The sequence below is a fragment of the Balaenoptera musculus genome, chromosome 8 (assembly GCF_009873245.2).
Source record: "Balaenoptera musculus isolate JJ_BM4_2016_0621 chromosome 8, mBalMus1.pri.v3, whole genome shotgun sequence".
Classification (NCBI taxonomy): Eukaryota; Metazoa; Chordata; class Mammalia; order Artiodactyla; family Balaenopteridae; genus Balaenoptera; species Balaenoptera musculus.
Genome location: NC_045792.1, coordinates 107,448,696 through 107,475,557, shown reverse-complemented (window position 1 = coordinate 107,475,557; position 26,862 = coordinate 107,448,696). Strand labels below are relative to the sequence as shown.

At 52.7% G+C, this 26,862-nt stretch overlaps 1 protein-coding gene across 5 annotated transcripts in view; it reads left to right on the top strand.

The window, feature by feature from the left end:
• Positions 1 to 26,862, top strand: part of SHANK2 (SH3 and multiple ankyrin repeat domains 2) — a 552,800-nt gene that overhangs the window by 126,523 nt on the left and 399,415 nt on the right. For all 5 annotated transcript variants that reach the window (XM_036861478.1, XM_036861481.1, XM_036861480.1 and 2 more), the window contains exons 7-9: positions 11,632 to 11,783; positions 12,820 to 12,987; positions 23,957 to 24,073. In XM_036861478.1, coding sequence (XP_036717373.1) covers positions 11,632 to 11,783; positions 12,820 to 12,987; positions 23,957 to 24,073 — 437 coding nt within the window. The remainder of the gene's footprint in view (positions 1 to 11,631; positions 11,784 to 12,819; positions 12,988 to 23,956; positions 24,074 to 26,862) is intronic.

Below are 26,862 nucleotides of genomic sequence, written 5' to 3'. Positions count from 1 at the left end.
CAGCTAGAAGGTTTCTCGGACACTGGATTGCTGTCTACTGATGGTGTTCCTTTAGTCCATATCCTACAGTCTCATCGTAGCCCCTGAGCGAGTCCCTGTGTGAAATTCCACAGGAATAGCACCTCGGGGACACAGCCCTGGGACCTCGTAAACATCAGTGTGCAGGGGGTCCAAGACGCACAGAGTACCCAGTGCCGATGGAGTTAGCTTGAGGGCTGCCGAGCCAATGACCCCGAAGACGTCTGGGTGCGTTGGGCTTGTTGGGTGCAGTTTCTGGTACAGAGAGACCTGTTTTTAAGTGAGAGCTCCAAACAGCATATTCGATTATTGACGACTTTTTTTTTTATTTGTAACCTGCCATGTTTCAGAAAGGATTATAGGTGACTCGTACAGGTGCGTGTGGTCCAGGAAGATGCAGTGCATTAACTAAGAACTTGAGGTAGTAGGGAAAAGGGCGGTGATGTGTGGCGGCAGAGACGGGGCCCCCGGGCGTGAGCCTTGGCGTTGGGGACGGTGCCGGAGCCGGCCGGAGGGGGAGGAGGACAGTCCGAGAACTCAGGTGACCCATGACAGGCACGCACAGCCTTGCGTAAGTGGTGTCCCCAGGGGGCCACGTGGAGACAGTCAGCAGCGGCATTTTTACATGAAATCGTTAGCTGAAACATGAACCTTGGGGTGTTTTTTTTTTTTCACAGCTCTTTTAAATGATTACAGCAGTTTTAGATTTACAGAATGTCTCCCCCTCTGTGCCCCACACCCATTTTTCCCCATCGCCGTCTTACGTGAGTAGCGTACGTTCGTTGTGATTAATGAACCAATATTGATGTGTTATAATTAACTAACACCCATGCGTTCCTCACATTTCATTAGTAGTTACTGAATGTCCTTTTTCTGTGCCAGGATCCCTCATGACAGTTAGCCCTCCCGTCTCCGTAGGTCCCTCTTGGTTGTGACAGTTTCTAGGGCTTTCCTTGTTTTGGATGACCTTGGCAGTTTTGAGGAGAACTGGTCCGGTGTTCTGTAGCATGTCCCTCTGTTGAGGTTTGTCTCAAGTTTAGGTCACGATTAGACGGGGGTTGGGGGGTGGTATGTAGGTGTGGGAGGAGAGCTGCAGAGGTGGTTGCCCTTCTCATCACACCACATCAAAGGCACACTTCTCGCTGTGATGTGGGCCTTGCTCCCCTGGCTGAGGTGTGCTTGTCAGGCTTCCCCCTGTAGTTAACTCTTTTCCCCCCTTTATGGACTGTCCTCTTCCGAAGGAAGTCACGAAGCCCAGCCCGCACTTAAACATGAGCAGTCCCGTTCCACCTCCTGGAGGGCAGTGTAGCTCCATGAATTACTTGGAATTCTTCTGCAGAGGAAAGAACTCATTTATTTATGTAGTTATTTTTATCAGTGTGGACCCATGGATATTTAATTTACACCTCGCGTTATAATACAGTACTACTTTACATATTTTGTTGTTCAGATGGCTCCAGCTTCGGCCATTGGGAGCTCTTTCATTTGGCTATTGTGTCTTTTTCTTTTTTTTAATAGAAGTGTTACTTCTTTTTTTAAAAAATATTTATTTATTTATTTATTGTTTATTTATTTATTTTGGCTGCGCCAGCTCTTTTTTTTTTTTTAATTTATTTATTTATTTATTTATTTTTGACTGTGTTGGGTCTTCGTTTCTGTGCGAGGGCTGTCTCTGGTTGCGGCGAGCGGGGGCCACTCTTCATCGCGGTGCGCGGGCCTCTCACTGTCGCGGCCTCTCTTGTTGCGGAGCACAGGCTCCAGACGCGCAGGCTCAGTAGTTGTGGCTCACGGGCCCAGTTGCTCCGCGGCATGTGGGATCCTCCCAGACCAGGGCTCGAACCCGTGTCCCCTGCATTGGCAGGCAGATTCTCAACCACTGCGCCACCAGGGAAGCCCTGCACCAGCTCTTAGTTGCAGCACGGGGGATCCTCATTGCAGCATGTGGACTTCTTAGTTGCGGCATGCATGTGGGATCCAGTTCCCCGACCAGGGATCGAACCTGGGCCCCCGGCATTGGGAGCACGGAGTCTTACCCACCAGACCACCAGGGAAGTCCAACCTGTGTCCTTTTGACACATACGCATCCATGTGGATGATGATGATGATGATGATGATGGTGATGATTTGACCACTTTCTTGCTTCCTGGCACCAGAAGGTGTTTCAGGCTCATTCTGTATGTTTCCTGCCCCAGTCCTAGAATCTGCCGTTCCTCCCAGGTGCCCTGGAAGAGCGGTCTTAGAAACCACGCTCTGGATGCTGGGTGTGCTTATTGCCACTGGGGAGTAGTTCCTTCCGAGCTCTCTCAAAGGAAAGAACAAGGAGATACATGTGTGTACCAATCTATAAATGTTTCTGTGTGTAACCACCTGAATCTGTATTAAGCTAAACATGAGTTCATACTGACCTCCCCAATCCTAATCCATTGCCAGGGGGATCATTCTCTCCTCTCCTTGCTTTTTTGTAACCTCCCACGTAGACAGTGAGAAGCCTGGCTTCCACTCTCTGCCATCTGTGTATTTAATTGCTCAATTCCAGGGCACCTGTAGAGTGGTTTCCAGATTGTTGACCTGCACCCCACAGTGGAAAGCAACTTTCTCAACTAGAGAACCGTGCTTGCATGAAGTTCTTTTTCCCTTTTGTCTTTCAGTCTCTACTCATTCCCACAGTTACATAGGTCAGCACTTTATTCCCCCACCTCCTCCAGTGAGGTTGTTTCTAACGTTTTTAATACAATTAGACTCTTTTGTCACATTCTGCATTCTATCCGGGGATCCCACATCTCCTAAATGAACTTTTAAGCTTTATTTTAAAAATTTGCATACATTAAGCTTCACTCTTTGTGCTGCAGAGTTTATGATTTTGACAGATTTTTAATTCTTATATTCATCATTACAGTGTCATACAGAATAGTTTTGCAACTTTTTAAAAAAATCCCCTGTGCCTTTTACCTATTCAATCCTGCCCCTCTCTGGAGCCCCTGGCAATCACTGATCTGTTTACCATCTCCACAGTTTTAAGTTTTCCAGAATATCATATCATTGGAATTATACAGTGTGTAGCTTTTTCAGACTGGCTTCTTTCACTTAACAACATGCATTTAAGATTTAACCATATCTTTTCTATGACTTGATAGCACTTTCCTTTTTAATCACTAAATAATCCACTGTATGGATGTCCTGGTTTTGTTTATCTGTTCACCTACTGAAGGGCTTCTTGGTTGCTTCCAGCTTTTGGTGAATATGAACAAAACTGCTGCAAACACTTGTGTGTAGGTTGTGGTGTAGACATAAGTTTTCAAATCAGTTGTGTGAATACCAAGGAGCACAGTTGTTGGATCATATGGTAAAGCATTTTTTAGTTTTGAGAGAAACTGCCAGACTGTCTTCCTAAGTGGCTGTACCATTTTTGCCTTCCTACCAGCAATGATGAGAGTTCTCTGTTGTTACTCTGCATCTTTGCCAGAAGTTGGGTTTGTCAGTGTTTTGGATTCTATCCATGCTAATAGGTGTGTAGTGGGATCTCATTCTTCTAGCCTTGAATGTTTACTTGCTGAAAATGTCCTATACTTTCAAAATTCTTGGTTTGATAGGTCCCATGTGTCTGCTTCAAACCATATTAGTACCTGTGTGTCTGTGTGTGTGTGTCTTTTTTGCCCAGGGCTTTAGCTGTAAGAAAATCACAGGCCGTTGGGACTTCCCTGGTGGTGCAGTGGTTAAGAATCCGCCTGCCAACGCAGGGGACACGGGTTCGAGCCCTGGTCCGGGAAGATCCCACATGCCGCGGAACAACTAAGCCCGTGCGTCACAATTACTGAGCCTGCGCTCTAGAGCCCGTGAGCCACAACTACTGAAGCCCGCGCACCTAGAGCCCGTGCTCCACAACAAGAGAAGCCACCACAGTGAGAAGCCCGCGCACCACAACGAAGAGTAGCCCCCACTCGCCACAACTAGAGAAAGCCCGCGCGCAGCAAGAATGACCCAATGCAGCCAAAAATAAATAAATTAATTTAAAAACTAGTAATGCTTAAAAAAATAAAAAAAGAAAGAAAGAAAATCACAGGCCATAGACTACTTCTCAGAGCCTGCCCTCCCTGATTTTGCTATTGGAAGGACAAAAATCACAACTTCTCACCCATGCCTTCTCCACAACCTGATTGACAAATGGGACCGCATGGCCCGTTCCCCTCATGGTCCTCGCAGTCGACACCAACAAGCCCAGGACACCTGTCTGGGAGCAAGAACCATCCACTTTTTAAAAAAATTTTATTGAAGTATAGTTGACTTACAATGTTGTGTTAATTTTTGCTGTACAGCAAAGTGATTCAGTTACACCCGTATATATATATGTATATACCTTTTCATATTCTTTTCCATGGTGGTTTATCACAGGATGTTGAATATTGTTCCATGCGCTCTACAGCAGGACCTTGTGGTTTATCCATTCTCTATATAATATCGATAGTTTGCGTCTGCTGGTCCCAAACTCCCGATACTTCTGCCCGCACAGCCCCTCCCCCTTGGCAATCTCAAGTCTGAAGAACCATCCACTTTTAAACTGTTTGATCTCCCAGCAGTTGCTATGTGCGTTCTACCTTCACAGGCCTAATTCTATCTGACGTAATTCTATCAGGGGAACAGAGAACCTGCATGCACGGCTTTCCTGGTGCTGTTGGAAATTCTGCTCATCTGGGTCCAACAAGGCCAGATCTGCTAACTCTTATGAAAGTAGCCAGATCACCTCTTGGTAACAGAGATTTTTATCTGGAACACGAGGCCCTTGTTCTTTTCACCAAAAATCTCTTCACCTTGCCTCCGTGCTTTTGTTCCCTATTGTCGAAGATTCCCTCACAGAAAAGAGATTTGTGTCTGTTTCTCCCTGTCAGTTTCTGACCACAAATCTCGGCCTCGTGAACCCATTCGGTACTGTCTGCTCTGCAGCACAGCTGAGCACCGAAGCCAGAGTCAGGGAGACCGTGAGGATGGAGGGTCGGGACTGTTCCGTCTGTGGCGGATAGCGGGAATGCAAGGATGGCTCCGCTGGCTTGTGGACCGACATGGGAGCCAGTCGCTGGAATGCTCGGGGGTGCTGACAGTTTGGGGGAAACCCACCATCGCCATCCACTCTGCTTAATGGCCTCAAAGGCCCGTGGGTCATTTGGATGAGTCTCACGTGCTGGCCTGGGAGCTCTTCACGGGAAGGTGTCCTCCCTCGAGAGTCATGACTGTTCAGAGGAAGATAACTGAAAATCTCATTCTCTTTCATGGTCAGGGGTGGGTTATTAATCAGATATTCTGGTGGATGGGGATCCCTATTTTAGCACACTGGACGATTTTGTGATGTTGCATGATTCACTCATAACGAAATAATGAACACTGAGACACTGAGTGCAGATCAATGCCAGAGGTGCTGGTGTATCCAAACAGGTGCTGTCCATCCTGGTAAGTGGCTCCCATGCCCACAGCCACCCACCCACCCCACTGTCTGTGATAACAGGGCAGTGAGTTACCCTCTCCTGTGCACCCTGTGACCCCGAGCGCTAGAGGTGGAGTGGGGGGCCGAGTTAGCGCACCTGGTTCTCACAGTCACGTGAGCATTTACGTGGACCAGGCAGGTTGTGTGGTTTCTGTGGTCAGGTGTCAGTCGGTGAGCTGGATGATCGGAGAGCCTTAACCTACAAGACGTTTTGGACTCACCTTCGCCGTCCTTTCATCTCACAAAGAAGGCACAGATGATCCACCGGGGTAGAGCAGAAGACATCAAACGATCTATCTCCCCATTTAAAAACATTTTATCTATGTGTATTCTGTAATTTATTTAATATATGAGTGCCATAGGGCGTGTATTTTTTATTTAAGAATTTTATTAAGGTATAATCGACATACGATTAAAATTCAATTTTTGTTTTTTGTAAGGCTTTGTTGAAACATTTCACATACCATTAAATTCACCCATTTAAAGTGTGCAGTTCAGTGGTTTTTAAAAATATATTCACAGGGTTGTGCACCATCACCACTGTCTAATTTTAGACACTCTCATACATCAAAAAGAACCCCAGTACCCACTAGCAGTGACCCCCCCCCTTTTCCTCCCACTCCCCACACCCCCCAGCCCCTGGCAACCACTCATCTCCTTCCTGTCTCTTTGGATTTGCCTGTTCTGGACACTTTGTAGAAGTGGAATCACACAATATGTGCCCTTTTGTATCTCGTTTCTTTCACTCAACGTAACGTTTTCAAGGTTCATCCATGTTGTAGCATGTGTCAGTGCTTCGCTCCTTTTGATGGCTGAGTAATATTCCACTGTATCTACTCCTTTTGTTTATCAGCTCATCAGTTGATGGGCATTTGGAGTTGTTTCCACTTTTTTCTGTTGTGACAATGCTGCTGTGATTATTCTTGTACAAGTTGTGTGGACATATGCTTTCCTGTCTCCTGGGTATATACCTGGCAGGGGGCAGGGAATTGCTGGGTCATATAGTAGCTCCATGTTCAACCTTTTGAGGGGCTGCCAGATAGTTTTCCAAAGAAGCTGCACCATTTTACATCCCACCAGGGAGTTCTTTATATATTCTGAGTACAGGTTCCTTATCAGATATATGATTTGCACATATTGTCTCCCAGTCTGTGGGTTCTCTTTCCACTTTCTTGATCGTGTACTTTGATGCAGAAACGTTTTTAATTTTGGTAACGTCTAATTGATCTATTTTTTCTTTTGTTGCTTGTGCTTTGGGTGTCATATCTAAAAACATTGCCTAACCCAAGGTCACAAGGATTTAATCCTGAGTTCTCGTCTATGAGTTTTATAGTTTTAGCTTTTCCATTTAGGTCTGTGATTCATTTTGATAAGTTTTGTATATGGTGTGAGGTAGAGCTCTGACTTCATTCCTTTGCATGTGGAAATCCAGTGGACCCAGCACCACTTGTTTAAAAGACTGTTCTTTTTCCCATGGTCATGTATGACTTATAAATAAAGGGATAAATCCGTATGGAGGACATAGCACCAATTTTCTTGGTTTGCTTGTTTATGGATCACATACGTGATAAAGTGGGAGAGCTGTGCTCTAGGTCCATGCATCTCAGACTTGATGTCTATGAGTTACCTGGCAATCTTGTTAAAAGTCCGTTCTGATTCTGTAGATCTGGAGTGGGACCAGAGATTTTGCGTTTCTAACCAGTTCCTGGTCATGCCCACGTGCTGCTACCCATGGAGCACGTTTGGATTAGCAGGTGTTTAGAGCACAGGGTCTCAAACTCAGCTGCACGTTAAAAACCACTTTGGGAAGTTGTACGCATCCTAACACTCGGGTCCTGCACCACACCGATTCAGTTAGTGTCTGGGGGGTGGGAGCACGTGATGTCACCGTGCAGTCAAGTCTGTGAAGCTGTCCTCTAGCAAAGTGCACCCCTTGGACCTCCAGGGTCCCTCTCAGAGATGCAGATTCTCAGCCCTCCAGTCCTATGGAAGCGTTTCTGGGAATGGAGCCAGTAAGCTTTGCATTAACCAGCCCTTTGGGTGATTCTCACACATGCCAAAGTCTGAGAACTGCTGTTCTAGGTAATGAGGAAGGAATCCCCGAATCCTGCCTTTCCTCTCGCTGGTCCTTGGGAATTTTGAGGTGTGGCTGAGGTCCCTGTGGGGTTCAAGGCTTCTGTCAAAGTCACAGCTGAGCCCAGACTCGAACTTGAACGTTCCGGCCCCAAGGCCAGGCTTTTCCCACCTGTGTCGTTTTGCATGAGGCAAGTGGGTACAGGGAATGGGGTGGGTGTAATCTCTCCATTAGGAATAATTCAGTAACGGGTCTTACATTCAGTAATGGGTTAATTATTTACAAAGATAAATTGAGTGTACTGTTTGCGCTCCCTCGGGCAACCTTGAGATCAAATATTAATCTTGTGTTGTGTTGTTCAACTCATTTTTAACCGTCTGTGTGCAGGTATGCATCTCTGTCTGTGTATCCATCTATCTACCCTTCCTTTACTCCTCCCTCCCTCCCTCCCTTCCTCCCTCCCTCCCTCCCTCCCTCACATCTACCCACCTACCCATCCACCTACCTATCTACCTGTCTGTGTATCCATCTGTCTTATAATAGCTCGAGGAGATATGCCTGGTTCCCCCCACCCCAGAACAGCCACCAGCCCCAGCACAGGGCAGAGCACTTAGTAGGCCTGTGAATGCATATTTCATTTGGTCTGCATCCTAGGGGCACCAAGACCATCTCTTGCTGAGAAAAGAAAGACAGTCACAAGGGGTTGTGCCTGTCCAGGGGGAGGGCGAAGGTGAGAATAAGCATTGGCTTCACAGTTTATTTTAGAAATCACTTTTATGATTATAACATAATAAAGGCATTGCACAGGCTTTTAAAAATACAGGAAAAAAACCATAATGAAGAAAATAAAGCCCATCTCTAGCTGAATCCCCTGGAGAGACTCTGACTGTGGTCTGGGCACTGTTCCAGCATCAGACGTGACATTCGATCCTCACAGAGCCCCACGAAGTGCAGGTCCTGCTTTTACCCTGACCATATAGGTGTGGAAACTGAGGCCCAGAGAGTTTGGGACACCTGCTGGAGGCCACCCAGCCCTTCGGGAGCAGAGCTGGGCTGTGCTGGCTCTGCGGGAGGTCCTCACCAGGCTCTGGTCCCCGGGTCCTTCTGAGGCCCCCGGATGCGCCCCTGCACCCAGGCTGGTGCTGCAGGGGTCGGCGGCTGTCCTGTGCCTGCACAGTCTCCTGCCCGGGTCTCCCCCCACACCCAGACAGACCGCAAGCCGTGGAGCTGGCACCCTGCTGCTGTGCTCGTAGGCGCCTCCCTCCTCGTGCCCACCCGAAAACCTTCCCTTCGAAGCACGACCTTGTCATTCCCGGAGCCAAAATGCCAGCAGGCAGTTTCTAGGTTGGAGGGAATTCTGTCTTCAGAGTCATCTCCAAAGATGAGAGACCTCGGTCCCCTGTTGCGGTTATATTTGCGGAGGTTCCTGTGTATTTTTTTTAAAACTTAGAAAATTTCGAAATGCAAAACCAGAAAAATGTTCAAAGCGCTATGGTGCCAGGGAACTGCCGTTCCCAAGTGCATTGGAGGAGGGATCCCATGTGACCCGGTTATACAGACAGTGCAGCAGCTGATTGACGAGTATCTTCTTGGTGGTCCCATCCGCCCATGTGGGGTCTCAATGGATGCCCCCTTCCTGAACCTTCCTGAACGTGAGGTCTAAGCTGGGGGCCCCCCTGACCTCGCCAGCATGGGTCCTGGCCGGGTCTGAACGTGGAAGGTCTGCAGTGTCATTCAAGGAGGGTCTCTGGAACCCTCGAGATGCTGCCACGTGCCACTCCATGTCCCTGGATGGCGTCCACGGGCTGGAGGTGCCAGCTCGTACAGGAGACGCACAGCCACCGACGGGTGTCCAGTTCTCGCCACCTGCTTACGTGCCCAGCGCTGTCTGCCCGGCCGGGCCACAGGGGTCTGTGATTTGGAATTTTGCCATTTGCCGATGCCTCCCTCTGAGACAGTGCTCTCATTGTAAAATGACCTTGATGCCGTCAGCTATGAAAACAGTGCCGTATAAACAAAAAAATTCTCCTTTGGACCGCCTAGCTTTTCCCTCGGCCACGTGCAGACAGCCAAATAAGAAAGAAAAACCCGATTCGTTTGGAAGGTTGACCTTGCCCTAGGTGCCGTCATCCCGAATGTGCGCTGACCTCAAACTTAGAGCTGCTCTAAGAGACTTGACTTTGGAGGGTAGTTGCTGGCAGCTCCCGGCGGCCCCGTCCTTTACGCCCTTCCCAGATCACCCCTCGCCCACCGCCCTCCTGCGATGTCTTTTCCCTGCAAGGAACCCAGACCCTTGATTGCTGCTGTCTCTCCCTGAGTGTGCTTCTCTCTGCACGTCTGCCGCGTTTGCACATCTCTGCCCCTGTTTCCCAGATGGTCTGGATTCCCAAACACCCCTCACCATGTCACGCTTTCCTTGCCTTGCGGATGTTTTTTGTGAGGGCACATTCCCACTGTCACTACGGTCCCCTAGCTGTCCCAGAAAACTCCTATTTTTATTTTTCATTAATTAGTTAATTAATTATATTATTTAGGCTGTGCCGGGTCTTCGTTGCAGCACGTGGGCTTCTCCAGTTGTGGCGCGTGGGTTCTAGAGGGTGCGGGCTCGGTAGTTGCGGCATGCGAGCTCTTAGTTGCGGTATGTGGGATCTTAGTTTCCCGACCTGGGGTCGAATCCGGGCCCCCTGCATTGGGAGCGTGGAGTCGTAACCACTGGACCGCCAGGGAAGTCCCAAAACTCCTAATTTTCAAAAACCCCCGCGTGAGAAGGTGCCTCTCGTGGGTACGCAGCAGGGATGTGTCAGTGGCATTCGTGAGCATCATACCACTGCCCTTGGGAGAGAATGCATAAGTTGCACTTTACCCATGCTCTAGGGTGTGTCTACCCGCTGCGGATGAGTTTCAAGGAGCGGGGTAAGCCCACGAGACTCACCACAAAAAATCAAGGTACAGAGGGATTCCAACGGTGAATTTTAAGAGCCCTCCAAACAATACCCATTTATGGATAAATAAATGTTGTAACTGAAAATAGATGGGAGTCGTCAATCTAGGTTCGTGATGAAGTTGCCTTTTCTGGGGATGGAGGGTGATGTGATGATGTGTCAGTGACAGGCGGATAGAAGGGCATTCCAGCCCATGGAAGATGCCCCAGTCCTTTTACTCTCAAAACGTGCTTGAGGACAGAACGATTCCTTATTAACTATTAGTGTTTTGGGCCACGGGAACCTGCATGTTGTCGTGTTACTCTTTGCACTTTTCTGTAACGTAAGAGCCTCTCAAATTAACCACATCAGAGTCATGCACTCTGCTTGGCGGTGGCGATGGCAGGCACCTGAGGGTCACTGAGGAGGGACGTATGATAACAGAGACTGACATGCTCGGCCGTGGCCACCTGCAGACTGGTCCACCTGCACAGGATGTGGGGACCCCTTCCTGATCCTCGTCGCCACAAAGGCGGGCTTCAGCCTTCGGTCCCCTGGGCTTCTGCCCCACTTCGTATGTTGGTCCTTCCTTGCGTTGGTCCGGTCCCATCATGATGACTGTCGGGGTCTCTCTGCTCTCCCAGATGGAGACCCCCGCAGGGCACGACCCTGTTTGTTTCCCTGCAGCTCAGTCCCTGGCATCTACCAAGATATCCGTAGATGCTGTGAAATTGAAATGAAGAAAGGCGGGCCTCTGCCTTTAACAGTCTTTAACTGCAGGCCTGACTGACCACTCCTCCTGAAGGGCAGCGTCGGCTGGGGCTGCGGGATTCTGTGTACCGAGGGCAGAGGCCGGGGCGGCTTCTCGAACTCAGAGCCCACAAGGCGATGATGTGGAACCCCGCCTCTGCCCCCGTTTTGATTTGCCCGTGACCCCGAGAGTCACCGCCATCGTCACTAGGGTTGCTAGAGCCATGCTAAGTGCACGGACGTTTGGGGTCGGCAGGTGGGTGGGAGCCGTAATGCCCTGGCGGGTCAGTCTGTCAAGCTCACTTTGGGACGTTTGAACTTGGTTAAGGGGGTCATGTGACTTGGCACCTTTTCCCCAAGTGCTGGTTCTAACGTGCATGTGTTTGGTCCCCTAGAGACTCCCCTGACCTTAGCCACGCAGCTGGACGACCCCGTGGAGGTGATCAAAGCTCTCCGAAACGGCGGGGCCCACCTGGACTTCCGCGCCAAAGACGGGATGACGGCCCTGCACAAAGCCGCCCGCGCCAGGAGCCTGCTGGCCCTGAAGGTACAGGCGGGGCCCGTCTCACACGGTGACGCCCCCTCCTCTGATCCCCTGGGTACGCCCTGCCCCACTCCCCATCCCACGACAGCCACCTGCGGTGACCCCAAATTGTGTCCGACTAGAGCTCGGAAGTGTGGTCTGGCCCTCCTCCCCCCCTCCTTGGTGTGGTTGCTTTTATTATAGAATCTGCTGTTCACAGAAAGTTATCTTTCCCCTTCTGATTCCGCCAAAGGGCTCGTATTTTCAGCTCAAACCCACCTCCCTCCACGGGAGGGGGCTGCAAAGCCAGCCTTCCGCCACCGAGCCAGCCTCGTTGCTGCCAGAGCCGCCCCAGACATTGGAAGCTGATGCGGGGGGGCGGGGTGCGGACCTCACCCCCCGTCTTCCTCCCCCCACTGTTCTCCGAGCATGCTCTACTGGCCCTGGCTCTGTGCCTGTGGACACAGGGCGCATGCCCCCAGCCCATGCTCTATCAGGGCCCTGGCGAGGAGGGGAGGGGACCCACTGCTGTGGGGTGACGACCCCCAAGATGGTGCCTTTCTGTAAAGCAGACTTCTTAACTGCATAGCAGCTGCACACTCACCAGCTGGCTTCCTCGGAAGTCAAGTGTTCGTGACAATGCTTGCTAGTTTTGCCAGCTGCAGGAAGCACACGGAGATGGTTTACACTGGACTTTTAGGTTCCGTAGTACAGCTTTTTCCTGCAAATGTCACCCTCCCCTCATTGCTGTCCGCTGGTCCACAGGGATCAGCCGGGCTCAAGCAGGTAGCGCCCAGAGGGCCACGTGTGCAGAAGGCCTCCCCACCTCCCGCATGTGTAAGCACGTGTGCGTGCCTGGCACCAAGTGCTCCTTTAGGGCCAGAAACTTCGTTGTCTAAGTTGGGGGCCTCCTTAACTCCGGGAGGCCGGGAAAAGCTCGGGAACCGAGGGCTCCGTCACCCTGGCCTGGGGGAGCGTGACCTTCCTCTTCCTTCTTGATCGATTCACTCCCGTGAAGGGGGCTGTGAGATCAGTGGCCACACGGCGGTGTGTTTTTCAGACGCTGTTGGAGCTTGGAGCGTCCCCGGATTACAAGGACAGCTACGGCCTCACGCCGCTGTATCACACGGCGGTGGTCGGGGGCGACCCCTGCTGTTGCGAGCTGTTGCTCCACGAGCACGCGGCCGTGAGCTGCCAGGACGAGAACGGCTGGCACGAGATCCACCAGGTGCGTGGGGCTCGCCCCTCACCGGCCATCCCGACGGGCGGGGCTGGGGTGCTGGGTGAACGCCCCCTCCGTAGGAGCCGCAGGCGCCCCGGTAGAGCATGCAGGTGCTTTCTGAGCACAGGTGACCCAGCACAGGGCCCGATTTCCGTGGATGAGGCGCACGTTTCCCAGATTCCACCTGCAGCCGTGGAGTTGGGGGAATGTCGGCTGTAGTCGTGGCAGAAGCAGATCCACCTGGTGGCTCCGATGAAGAGTCTTTAGTGGACCGAGGGCAAGGAGAGGAGACACTGTGTCCCCCGAAGCGGGGACAGCGGGCCGAGGAGGAGAGCGCCCCGCGGGAGCCGTGTCGCGGAGGGATGCGGGGAAGAAGTACCACGGCGGCTCCATCCTCCCGCCCTCCCATTGGCTGAGCCCCGCCAGAGCAGGCCAATCACGGAGCCTAGTGGTGCAGGCCTGGAGGTCAGGGTGTCCGGGTGGAGAAGGGTGGATAGTGGGTTTGGGAAAGCAGAGGGGGAGTATCCGCACAGGAGGTCAGGGGGAGAGGCCGTCCAGGAGGTCAAGGAAGAGGCTCTGACGTTCTCTCGCTCGGCTTTTACGGTGCAGTGAATTTCACTGCTTCTCAGGCTGCCTGTTTCCCTCCACCGCCGTCACCTTACACACCTGCCCGTCTGAGCAGGGTCGCGCCCCCGCCCACTGTGGTCAGGGGACCCGGCTGCTGAGGTGCAGCGGGTGGGCCCACCCCCGCCTGGCCTTTCTAGTCCTCAGTTCCGGTTCATCAGCGACCCCGCAGCCTGGAGAAGCGTCCAATTCCGTCCTGTGGTGTGACGGGGCTGGGCTGGGGGAGGGGGAACTTCTGCGAAGCTGCTCACAGGACCCCCCGAGCCCACACCCTGGGCGGGACCTCGGAGGAGCAGTGATGCCTGCCTGCCCGCTGGGCCTCTGTTTGCTCATCTGTAAAGTGGGCATCAGCAGGGCCTCCCACACCTTCGGGCCATAGAGAGGACGGAATGTTAGCAAGACCCAATGTTTTCCAGATAAGTCCAGCCTTCCTGCTTTGGCCTCTTGGCTGAAGCGGTTGCTTGTGCCTGGAGTGTCACGTCCTGGGCCCCCAGCTCCCCCACCAAGGCTGTGCACAACCCCAGAGCCCGCGTTGCTCTGTTTGTCGCCCACAGTGGCGCTGGGCAGTGGATGACGTCAGTACTGTTGGCTTCTTCCGTGTGGGGGGCCGGGGAGTGAGCTGCTCAGGGGACACGGGGGACGGAGGGCCCAGCGTGGACCTCGCCAGTGACCGGCTCCAGGTCTCCAGGGCTTCACTGAAGGAGGTGCTGGGAGGAGTTGCCCCTCCCCCAGCGGGGTTGTCACTTGGCATCCAAGCATCAGGCTGGAGGCCCTGGTCCCGGCAGTGGAGCTCCCAGCAGGCACTGCCAGCCTGGACAGATGGCGTGGGCCTGCCCTCACACACCCGGGCACCGAAGGTGCCCCCTGGGCCTGGAAGAGGCAAAGGAGTAGGGATGTGAGTCTCCCGCTGAGGGTCTCAGTGTCGCACCAGCTTGCATCCTTCCGGAGACGTGGAAACGGAGCAGGAGGGCTTGGGTGGAGTGAAGACTCTGCGTCCCCGAGGTTTCCTGCTCGGCAGATCTCAAGTTCTGTGATGCTGTCTTCGTTTGGGTTCAGATTCGTCCTATGAAGCCACCGCGTTCCCAGGGGAGGTGTGGGCCCTGCAGGGATGTCGCTCAGCCTGAGAGGAGGCACGTGTGCCTCTCGGCTGATGGAAGGGTCAGTTGTGCGGGGAGCGAGGCCGCAAAGGGCCTGAGAGGCTGGGGGCGGAGGGCAGAGCTGAAGGGCAGGGGCAGAGGCTCAGGACGCCTCCACCACCGGCCACCCCGACTGATGGCCTTGCCGATTGGGGGGTGTCTGCCCCCCTCCCCCCCGCCCCAGGAATGGGCCGTGCTCCAGGGATCTGCCTCCTTTAACTCAGCAAAGCAAATGAGTGCTGGAGACCCCGCTGGGCCTGGGGCCTAGGCCCATAACTGCTCACGCTCCGTGGTGTTCAGGTGCCAGGCGGCCACCGTGAGCTGCTTAGCCAAAGCCCCGGGCGTTGCAGCCACACCGCAGGCCCACGCCCACCCACTGGCACGGGTGTCACCTGCCAGGCCCGCTCAGTGTCCTGGACACCGAACCCGGCGGTGAACAGAAACACCCAGTCCTGTGGGTCTTACGTCCCTGTGGCAGGGGGCGGGGACAGCGAGACAAACTGATGTGAACAAAGATTACAGACCCACGCGTGCTCACACGCACACACACACACACACACGTCCGTACGCACATGTGGAGCAAGGCCAGCAGTGCTTCACGTCTCCCCAGGATGGCTCACCCGGTGACCAGGCTGGGGCAGGACGGGGGTCCCCAAGGTGTGGGCAGTGCCCGGTCCCTCTCCTCATCTCCGCTCACAGCTGCACTTGGCCGTCAGCTCCGCGGTGCCCTTTAAAAGGCCAAGCCCGTCGTCACACGTGGACTCGTTGGGGGTGTGAAAGGGGAGAGTTTCAGGCTCCGCCGGCAGCTCCCAAGGGGGGTCCTAGCTCTGTCGGCATGAGCAGCCCTGGGGGGCCATTCAACCCCCCGGGTGACCTGCATGGAAGGAGGAGGTGCAGGACCAGGGGGACCCGGGTGAGGAGGGGAGGCCACCTGAGCGCAGGAGCCCCACGTCCTCCTCGTGACCCTCAGGGTCTCTGCACAAGGGCTGCTGGTCCTGGGTAGCAGGCCAAGCTGTGAGTCTAAGAAGACAGGGTCACGCGGGGCGTCCCCCTGGGCCCATCTCCCTAGCCCGTCCGAAGGAAGAGCTGGGCCAGGTCAGCTCCATGCCTGATGTCCCGTTTAGTGATGTGTCTGAGAGCAGCCCACCCCGCACCGCCCCCGCCATCATTGGGAAAGGAGTGTCCACAGAGCAGAGACGTTTAACTCCGGGTTTCCTTGAACACCTGAGCCCTCCCAGGACGTGACGGGCCAAATGTGTATACGACCTGGGAACCAAACCATCCTACCTGAAAACACCTACATTCTTTTTTTCCCGAGATTTATCCACCCTTTAGACATATTAGTTTTGTTGTTTTGCAGAGTTCTCTTTTTGAACTCCAAAATGTGAATTCAGAGTATACTGTCCTTAAATGTGGGATTCGAGAGGGATGCAGGGAGAGCATTTGCCCCAAGCAGTCACGGCACTGGGGCAGTGTCCGAGTTCCCTGGGCGGTGGGCCCTGGACCATACTGGGCACGGGGACGGTGTCCCAGATGATGGGACAGACCTCAGGCCTTCGCTGGCACAGATGGGAGCTTTATCGGCACCTTTTGGAAGAATCTCCAAGGACCCTGTATTTCCATATGCCAGGCATCTGCTCCTAAGCCCCTCTGTTAAATGTAGGTTTTTCTACTATTCAGGCCTGGTGAGGCCAACCCATCAGGAGATACCTGCTAGCAAGAAGATGGTTTGTTACTGACCCCAAGAAGAGGGGCACAGCCCACCACGCACGGCCACGCAGGGAAGGCAGAGGGGGGTGTGCGCGCAGAGCCTTTACTGTGGTTTTCGAGGGAAGGAACAGGTGAGGCAGGACAAGGCAGGCTGAGTGACCTCAGTGGCCCTGGGGCACAGCGGCTGCCCTGTTGTCTGGGACCTGCCCTGGGTGCTTAGGACGGGCTGAGGGGCCGCCTGTTGTCTGGGACCTGCCCTGGGTGCTTAGGACAGGGGTGAGGGGCCCTGAGTGTGAGGGCCCCATAGAGGAGGGGTCAGGTGAGGACTCTGCGTGGCGGTTTGTATTTGGAAGCTGTGCTCATGGCTGCGTCCTTTTCCGTCTCCGGGAATCAGCTCTTCCTGGCAGGGCAGCCCCTTCAGGGGGGCAGTCAGCAAGACCCCTGATGCCAGAGCATCAGAAACACAGAACACAGGCAACGGAGTGCGTTCAGCCCCAGTCCAGCTGAGTGAGCCCTCAGCAGGGGGGCTCCGTGCCCCGACGACCTTGGAGAGACCTTGGAGAGCCCTTTGGGCTCTCTTGTCTCCTCCCCTCGCCCCCCTTCCTACCTGTTCTCCCCTCCCCCCTCAACCAGGCTAATAATATTTCACCCCACTCCGTGCTGGGTTGGCCTCACACTGAGTCTGACTCCCTCATCGAATGCAGGTGACAGTCGTGGCCATCTCGCTTGTCTCTTGGGACGGCTGCCCTGAGACGGAGGGTGACCGTGTGTGTTGGGGCAGTGGGGGTCACTTTCTTCAGTGCTGGCTCCCTGCCGTGATTCCAGCCCCTGACACCCCCTGCGTGGATTCTGGTAGCACCAGAGCTACCCAACCTCCGGGGTCCCCGCCCCCCGGCAACGCCTTTGGAGCTTGGAGGCCTTGAGCCCGGTTGTCCCATCCTGCTCCGCCACCCCGCGTCACCCGTCAGGGTGCGTCCACCGCCCTCTAGTGGCGGGTTTCTTTTTCACGCAAGTCCTGCGGAAGCACCTGCGTGATCCAAGCCGCTGTCTTCACCTGCTCCGCCGTGACCGTCAGGAGGGGATCGTGCAGGGTGCTCAGCGAGGAACCTCGCACACTGCCGTCCCCCTGCCCCCGGATTATCATCCTCCGTTAGGGCTCACGTTCACCCAGCAGACGCTGTCCTCACCACCTTTTCACACCCCTCCAGCAGCCCTCGCAGACACCCTCGCTGGTCTCTGAGTTAGTCAGGCACAGAGAGGGTGAGTGACCTGCCCGAGGCTCCCAGCGCGGCTCCCGGCCAGAAGCCTGGTTCTTTGTCCGGCCTCCAGGGCTCTCAGACAGAAGCCACCCCTCTAATGACAAGGCACTTGTGGCAGAAGGAAGTAGAGGGCAGGTGGGTTTGCATCGCCCAGCTGGACTGATTCTGGCCCTGCTGTCTTGGAGAAGCACCTCGGAGTTCTGGGGTCCACAACTCCCTCTGCATGGCAGCTGACAGCTCCTTCCCAGCCGGCTGGCTCCCCATCCTTCCAGGGCACCTGAGTGCCCGCAGCCTGACCTGCTCACAGGTGTTGCAGAAGGCTTGCTTGGCTTTCTGGGACGTTGCCCGGGGCAGGTGTTTAATTGCAAAGGGAGGTCTTCACATCCAGCCCCCAGGCCCCGCGACTGGGGACACCCGTCCCCTGAATGCTGACTTTGGAAGAGAAATTTTTTGAACTGTCTGCAAACCATCTTTCAACTTGTTATTCAGGTTACTCTAATTTTTTTCATTACAAAAGAAATATCTGCTCAACATGAAAGTCTTTAAAACTACGAAGAAACATAAGGAAGGAAGTAAAAAACACCCAAATGCATTCCCAGAACATGGTGGGCCAGATTATGGGGGCTTCACTGAAGTTTTAGTTGCTAAGTACTTTTACATCCACCGGGGCAGTGCCGGGCACCTAGCTCCGACCTAAGGGAGGGGGGGTTTGGCTGTCTCAGGACTTGAGGAAGAGTTGCTGGTGAAGCCAAGGTTCCTGAAGAGGACACCGTCCCCAGTGAGAGGACAGCTGCTCGTGTTTCCACACACCTTCATGGGCAGCTATGCCCACAGGACTGGCCCACATGGGGCGTCTTGCTCCCTTCCTCCTTCCCTGATTCTGTCGATTCCATTTGGAGGATAAGTGAGATTTCCTCCTCTTGCTGTCAGTAGTGTATATTCTGGGCTGGGATTGCAAAACCCCCTCAACATGGCCTAGGTCACCTGAGCAAGTGGCTTACCTTCTCTGAGCTTCTTTGCTAATCTCTAAAGCTGGCTGAGTAACAATTCATAGAGCTCTCAAGACAGTTAAATGATGCATTGACTATAGCGCCTGGCATCTAGTAAGTGCTCAATAAGTGCTGGCCACGCCCCCATCATCACCGTCATTGTCAGCATTATCATCTGGCCACGCCCCCATCATCACCATCGTCACCATCATTCTCATCTGGTCATGCCCGCATCATCACCACCATGGTCCTTATCATCTGACCACGCCCCCATCGCCATCATGGTCATTATCTGACCACGCCCCCATCAGCATCATGGTCATTATCATCTGGCCACGCCCCCATCACTGTCATCCTTATCATTGTCATCAGGCCATGTCTGGTTTTGTCTGTGAGGAATGATACTTGGCAGTCAGCACTTAACCAATTTGCTCACAGGCCTTCACACTGGTCTCATTTGATTCCTGCAATGATTCTGTAAAGGATGTTTTATCATTTGGCCTTAACTTTGTTATTGGTTGCTATTTATTATTTATCACTTTCAAGTGAGGAGTTTTAACTTTAAGGAAATTACAGTTTTTGGCCACTGCTCCCTCCTGCCCCTCTTCCTCCCTGAGCTCATCCCTGCTCACCCTCAGCCCTGGGCTCCAAGTCCTCGGCGCTTCCCCTGACCCCACAGTAAGGGACAGGCCCCTGGGGAGGTTCCCTTATGGTGCTCGCAGCAGGGTGTGGTCCTGGGTCTCTCTGTGTGGGTGCTTACTGCATGCTAACTGTTCTGCTGTCATATCTGCAGCTTGTCTTATAAAGTACATATTATAGGAGAAAAGCCTAAGTGTGGTGTGGACTTAAATAATTTTGCTTGTGGCACTGAACCAAGCAGAAGCATGTGCAATGCAGTGAACTCCGCATTGCTCCAATTGCATTGCACAACCCCAGGGGGCGCTGTTACACTTGCTGTAAATTTAGGCTTGTAGATTTATCACAACAGGTGTCCAGCAGGTGGCAGTGAAGTGCTTGAAGGAAGGAGCACTCTTTTCCCTAATTTACACCAAATTATGTGTTTGGGGGGACACTCAACACAGGTGGGTGAATCCCAAATCCCAAATCTTGTGGGGCGTCTACTCCAAATACTCGTGCCCAGGAGATTTGCAGGCAGGAGACGTGGGGCGGAGCCCCACACATACATGCATTTTCCATAAAGCATCTCAGAAAAAAATGGGTAAGCAATGTGAGTGTAAGAGGTGCTGTTTTGTTTTACATTCTAGTTACTCTCTGACCTCTGTCAATCCTTTTAATCTGTCTCCCATGGGCCAGAGAGGACAACACCCTTTTCAAAAAAAGGACAAAGGGTTAGCACGGCTTATCTTGGGGGAGGACAAATTCTTACTTTGATGAGCTTTGAGGTGCTTATGTCAAGCAAGCACTAATTTCTTTTTCTTTTTTTTTTTTTAACTGTGAATGAGTATTTAATTTCAAACTTTAAGAGGAGTTGCAAAAGAAATACAGAGAACTCCCGTATTCCCTTCATTCAGAGACCACATTTGCGTTTTTCCCATTGTCCCAATGATGCCCATTACAGTAAAAGGATCCAGTCCAGGATCCTGCAGGAGCCCTTCCATCTGGGAGACTTCATCAGTCTTCCCTAGATTCTCTCAAGGGACTCTTTTGAAGATTATGGGGTAGTCATTTTGGAGACTGTCTCCCAATTTGGGTTTGCTCAGTGTTTCCTCGTGATGAGATGCAAGTTGTGCATTTTTGCAGGAATATCATGGAAGGGACGTGTGTTTCTGGCAGTCCTGTTACGTGGCAGGTGGTGACCATTTGCTGTTATTGGTGGTGTTCACTCTGACCCCCTGATCACGGGGAATCTTACAGGTTCTCCACCATAGTTTTCTCTTCCCTTTGAAGTTAGTATTTTGTGGGATCTTTAGACTATTTTAGAAAACCCCTTTTCTCAACTCCCTCTCACCTGCTAGTTTTAGCACCCAATGGTATTTCTTGTCTGAATTAAGTAGTTAATTGCTAAGTGGAGATTTTCTACTCCCATCCTTGAGTCTCACACTAATTAGTTGGCTTTCTTTTATCAGGAGGAGCTTTCTCTTCTGGTTTATTTATTCACTTATTTGTAGCAATGTGGTTTCGTGGATTTCTATTTATTCAACAGGTAACCATCTGTTAATGTTGTCCCACTTTGGGTCCAGGGAGCCGCATCAAGATGGCCTGTGTGTCCTGTGGACACACCCCCACCCTTTCTTGAGCACTTCCTTTCCTTCTGGCTCAACAAGGTATTTCAAGCTCATCTTGTTCTTTTCCTGCCTCAGCCCTGGAATCGGCCATCTCTGTAAGAAGCCCTGGTTCTTTTGAGTTCAGTAAGTCCCTTACATACGAACCTTCAAGTTGCGAGCTTTCAAAGATGAGAATGTGTGTTCGTTCGCATGTCCAGTCACGTAACTTAGTTCCCGTGTCTGGTGTTATCTGCAACCTAGGCTAACTTTGTTGGACTTACGAACAAATTGGACTTACGAATGCCCTCTCAGAACTGAACTTGTTCATGTGTAGGGGGACTTACTGTATAGAGTGGTATTTAGAACCCAAGATCCGAGTATTAAGCGTGCTCACTGCTACCGGGATATTGCTGATCCCAGCCCCTCTCAGGAGGGGGAGTTAGGGACACACGTCCTCGCACGTCCACGTGTGCCTACACATTTACTTTTTTGCTTTTCTCTATATTGAAAACCATGTGCTTATACTGATACCTCTTTTTCCTGTCCAGTACCACAGAGTTTATTCTGGTTTTCTCCTGCACCGGATTAGTAACTCCCTTTCTTTGACAGTGGGAAACCTGCTCCCATTTTCCTTCATTCATTTACCTGTTGCTCAGCCCCCCTGAATGCAGCCAGTCTGCTGACTGGTCTGGCCAGCACCTTGCTCAGATTCCCTTCACACTTCCCCGTCTGCCAGGCTGCTTCCTCAGCAAGTACAGCTTCTATCACCTAACAGCCGGTGGTTTAAAAGAAGAGACATGCAAAGAAGAACCTTTAAAAAAGTGAATGGTAGAATTTAAGACTGGGATTACAGGAGATTTTTTTGTTTCAGCACCTGTCTGACTTTTCTGGTTTCGCTTGTTTTCAAACAATAGGCTTGGAGAAAGAAGCCCTTGAGGGGGATTCTTTCCCTGACAGTCCGCCCAGAGTAAAAGGCTCTATTTTACCTTTTTGCATTGATCCTATTGTAACCCTTGGTGGGGAGAACATGAACACCATCCCGATGATGTAATGTAAAACCTCACAATTTCAGATTAACCAGGGGAAGAGGAAGGGTGAGTCTGGAGTGATTGTAAAAATGTTTTTTACGCTAACGCAGCTCTCTTTGTTTTTGACTACAGGACAATTCAATTAAGCCATAACACAGTCTTGCCTCCTGGAAGTCCTTTGGAGAGAGTTGATTAGCCAGGGCTCCTTCAATTTAAGGAACAAAAATCCCAACTCAAACTGGCTTAAGGGGAAAATGAAAGTTATGCCTAGGCTTACGTCCTGAAAAACCCAGGCACAGTTGTAGCTGAGAGGGGTCCACAGGGCATCTGTTGCTTGGCCTTGTGTGTGTGTGTGTGTGTATGTGTGTGTGTGTGTGTCTTGTTTTCTCTCTCCTTCCTTTAGCTCCCACTTCTCCCCTCCTCTGCGTTGGTGGCCCCAGCAGCTCCGGGCTTCTGTGGCTTTTTTGCTGGCCACCTTGGAGGAAAGAGAGAACTTCATTTTCTCAGTGGTTCTGACAAATGTTCCAGTCTCGTCTTCACAGGTCCCCAAGAGTCACTTGGGCATCCCCAGCCCACGCCTGTGGCCAGAAGATAGAATGTTCTGTGTCCACTGCAGCCATGGGGGGTGGGGCAGGCTCCCAGACCTCTGGGAGTGGGGTCGGGCGGCCCCCGGAGGAAGAGGCAGGCGCTGTCGCCACAAGAAGGGAAGGCGCGGGTGGGCAGGGAAAAGCAACCGTATCTTCGGTAACGATCTGCTCTGTAAACGGATGAGATGATTTTACGGCAGCACAGGGGTTGTAAGTGGATGTTTCTCAGGGTTTTTATTAAAGCTCATCCAATTACTAGTCCCCATGTCTTCCCTGTCATCTCTCCTCTCTATTAATTGGCGAGGTGTAGCTCTTTCTCGTGGACTGTGCAGAGGTGAAACTCCCCTCAATCTGTCTCAGTTATCGGAAAGGCAGGATTACTGAGCTCTTCTTCCTCTGGCTACCGTGCAGCCCAACCCGGACCACCCACAGCTGCCTGGCCTGGCCGGCCGTCTCCCCGCCGGGTGCTTCCCCACCCTCGGTGTGAGCAGTTCTGGGTCAGAACCCCTGCTTCCTGCCTTTCACGTCTCCCTATCCGGTTGTCACCCCACCAGAGGGACGGTGGGTCTTATGCCCTTGGTACTGCCCATCACTGGGTGCCCAGGAAGTGCCGGTGGATGGGGTGGGGTGAGTCGGATATGACTTGCTTCCCAAGGTCAAGGGTTGCTCCAGCATCGAGCGGCATGTGCTGGACCTGGACGGCAGCCCCCTTGGTCACAGTACGGGGCCCTCCCTGCTCCCTGTGAGCAGCAAGGGGTGGGGGGCAGCTGGCCTGGCCCCAAGCATCACTGGGGGTCCTTTCAGGCCCCTTATTCATGTGACTCTCATGAGAACCCTGGGAAGAGTAGGGTTTCCATTTACACATGAAGACAGAGGCTCAGTGAAAGTTCTGGAAAACGAGGCCAGATCTGGTTGACCCCAGAGCCCTGTTGGCTCATAAATCGCACATCACCTCCTAGAAGGGCTCAGAAAAGGGTGGGGCTGCCCCTTGCCTTGAGGAGGACAGGCGGGATCTCTTCACAGGACACAGCCGGGTCCACGCACCGCTCCCGGCTGTTTTCACGCCTCCTCCCGGGTGGGGAGCTTGGATGAACAAGGCCTGGGACGGAGCATCCTGGTCTGCATTTCCTGGGGCAGGTCGCTGAGGCCAGGGGCAAAGACATGCCCTGGTCTCTCTGGGCTTGCCGGACCTCGGGGCTGAATGGAAGGAACGGGGGCCCCTTTGCAGACCCCCCCGTCGAACAGCTGGGCACAGTCCTCAAACCCAATACGAGCTCCTTCTCCTGATTCCCTAGGGGTCTGAGGTGTGGGACCTGGTCCAGAATGGGGGCTGGGCTGTGTTGGCCACACCGTTGGTTCTGGGGTGCTCGGTGCATCCTGGGCAGCTCCCGGTTCACAGCGTGGACTCTCATTTCAGGCCTGCAGGTACGGACACGTGCAGCACCTGGAGCACCTGCTCTTCTACGGGGCCGACATGGGGGCCCAGAATGCCTCGGGGAACACCGCCCTGCACATCTGCGCCCTCTACAACCAGGTCAGTGAGCAGGGCGGCTGCCCCACACCCCCCATAACCACGTGGGCGCCGGGGCCAGGGCTGTGCTGAGTGCTTTGCAGGTGGATGTGCAGCTCCAGCTGCTGGCACAAAGTCCCACAGACGGGGCGGCTTAAATAGCAGACATTTATTTCTCACAGTCCTGGCTGGATGTCCCAGATCAAGGTGCCAGCCTGCTTGGTTCCAGGAGAAGGTTGTCTTCCTGGTTTGGGTTTGCACGACCCCTCTCACTGTGTCCTTACATGTGGAGAGAGAGAAAGAGCACTGGTGTCTCTTCTTCTAAGGACACTAATCCTATCAGATCGGGGCCCCACCCTCGTGACCTCATTTAACCTAATCACCTGAAGACCCATCTCCAGACAGTCACATTGGGAGGTTATGGCTTCAACATAGGAATCTGGGGAGACGCACTCAGTGCAGAGCGGGGAGTGGTCCTCACCTGCTCCTTTGAGAGTGGTTATCCCTACTGTAGAGAAGGAAACTGAGTCACAGGAAGTGAGAGGAGGGTCCTGGGGCACAGCTGGTACAGTCAGAGATGGGCATCGAAACCCCCATGGCTGAGGGTGCAGACTCTGTGGTTATGGTGTCACACATACCCCACAGGGGGTCTCTACTGCGGGGGGCAGAGTGGAGCCATGAAATGGGGAAGGGTGTGGCTGACAGAGCCCCCAAGACAGTTATGGTGCCCCACCAGACCCCAATAGGACCACCATGAAACTGAGGTAAGCCTTACATCACTACAGGTACAAACATGTCCCCAGTGGGCTTTTTCTTTTTAATTCCTTTTTAATTGTGACTAAATATGTAAAACATAACAAACATTTGACTGTCTTAACTATTTTTAAGCATGCAGTTCAGTGCATTGACTGCACTCGCATTATTGTATGACCATCCCCTCCATCCCTCTCCAGAACTTTCCATCTTCCCAAACTGACACTCTGTCCCCATTAAATGTTCACTCCCCACGCCCTCCCCAGCCCCTGGCCCCCACCAGCTACTTTCTGTCTCTGTGGATTTGACTCCTCTAGGGACCTCATGGGAGTGGAATCACACAGGATTTGTCCTTTTGTGTCTGGCTTATTTCACTGAGCATAATGTCCTCAAGGTTTATCCACGTTGTAGCCTGTGACAGGATTTCCTTCCTTTTTAAGGCTGAGTAATCTTCCATTGTGTGGATGGACCACATTTTGTCCATTCATCTGTCAGGGGACATGGGTCACCTCCACCTCTTGGCTGTTGTGAATAGTGATGCTGTGAACGTGCAAATCTCTCTTCAGGACCCCGCTCTCACTACTTTTGGGAACACACCCACAAGTGAAGCCTCGATGAGAACAATTTGTACAAAGCCCACAGTATTCTGTGTGAGATGGACTGAAAACCAAGGCGAGCTGGGAGTCAGTGTGCTCGGGAAGCAGCGGTGGTGGAATGCAACTCCTGCCCCCAGGCATGCCTCCTAAATGACGGGGCGCACACCCCGTGCAGTGTGACCACTGGGCTACCACATGGGGAGTGAAGCTGAGAGCCTCTGGTCCTGCCGAGAGGCAGGGGGAGGCCAGAAGTCGGCAGGGGGCCACGTGGAGGGGTGTGGGAAGGGGCTGGCTCCCCGGAGATGGGTTGGGGCACTACTTCAGGGGGTGGTGTCACTTTCCTTGGTGCCTGAAGTCGAGATAGTTCCTGGACATCACTACTAAGGGCTCCTCTGTCCTTTCTTCTTTTATTCTTCTCTTTCTCTGATTTCAAGGAACTTAAGGTCTGGAGGGGGGAGGTGTGGACACTCCACAGAGCAGCTGAGCAACATAGGGGTGGGGGGTCCACTACCTAGAGGAACAGAGGGGAAATCATGGATGAGGGTTACTGCCGGGGGCCCCTAAGCTGTGTGCACTCTGCTTATCCTCTCTCTGCCATCCAATCCAAAGCAATGGTTCCATCTTTTTGAGTGAAATCTCCAGCCTTTGCCTACACCCAAGTCCTTTCCCTGCTCACTCCATGGCTACTCCATCCCAGGCCCCTCCAGACTCTGTAATCCCACTTTGCTTCTAGCTATTGAACCCTCCTAAATTCTTTGCCCTAGAAAACTCCTATGCATCCTTCAAAACCCAACTGAGATATCCTGCCCTCAGTCAAGCCTTTCCTTGATGAGCCGCTGGTAGAGTTAGTTGTACTTTTTATTCTGTAGCCCTTTGCAGTACAGCCAGGGTGAACTGCCCAGGATCAGGTCGTTATTAGGCCTTACCTGTCTTCCCTAGGGGCATCCCCTCCCCGCTTGGGCCCACCTTCTCAGGGGCATAAACCACCATCTTTCAGGGTGTCCCCTGCTCCTGGCACAGGAGAGCAGCTCAGCCAGATGCGGTTGGGGAAGAATTTCAGTTTGACTCCAAGGAGTATTCTGAGAGCTGCTGGCCAGCTCCTCAATGAAAGCATACTGATGGGATTTTTACGCAGCTGGGGCCCTAGGTGTTCCAAGGCATTTGGATGTTGGAATGGCTTTATGAGCATGGAGAGATCTTGCTCGGCTGCACTAGAAAAACACACATCGTGAGCCTTGGCTTTGGCTGGTAAAACATCTGTGCCAACGTGTGCTTCTTAATTATTGCCTTAGAGGGGAAAAACATTCCTTAATTGTCCCCAGTTGATTTTAAGCATATTTTGTCATGAAAAAAAAACCAAAAAACAAAACCCAGAAAACCATGTTTTCTGTCTCTTGAAATAATGGTGGGCAAGATGGTCTTTGAACATGTTACCTTTCTATTAGAAAAGGTCAAGACGTGTCG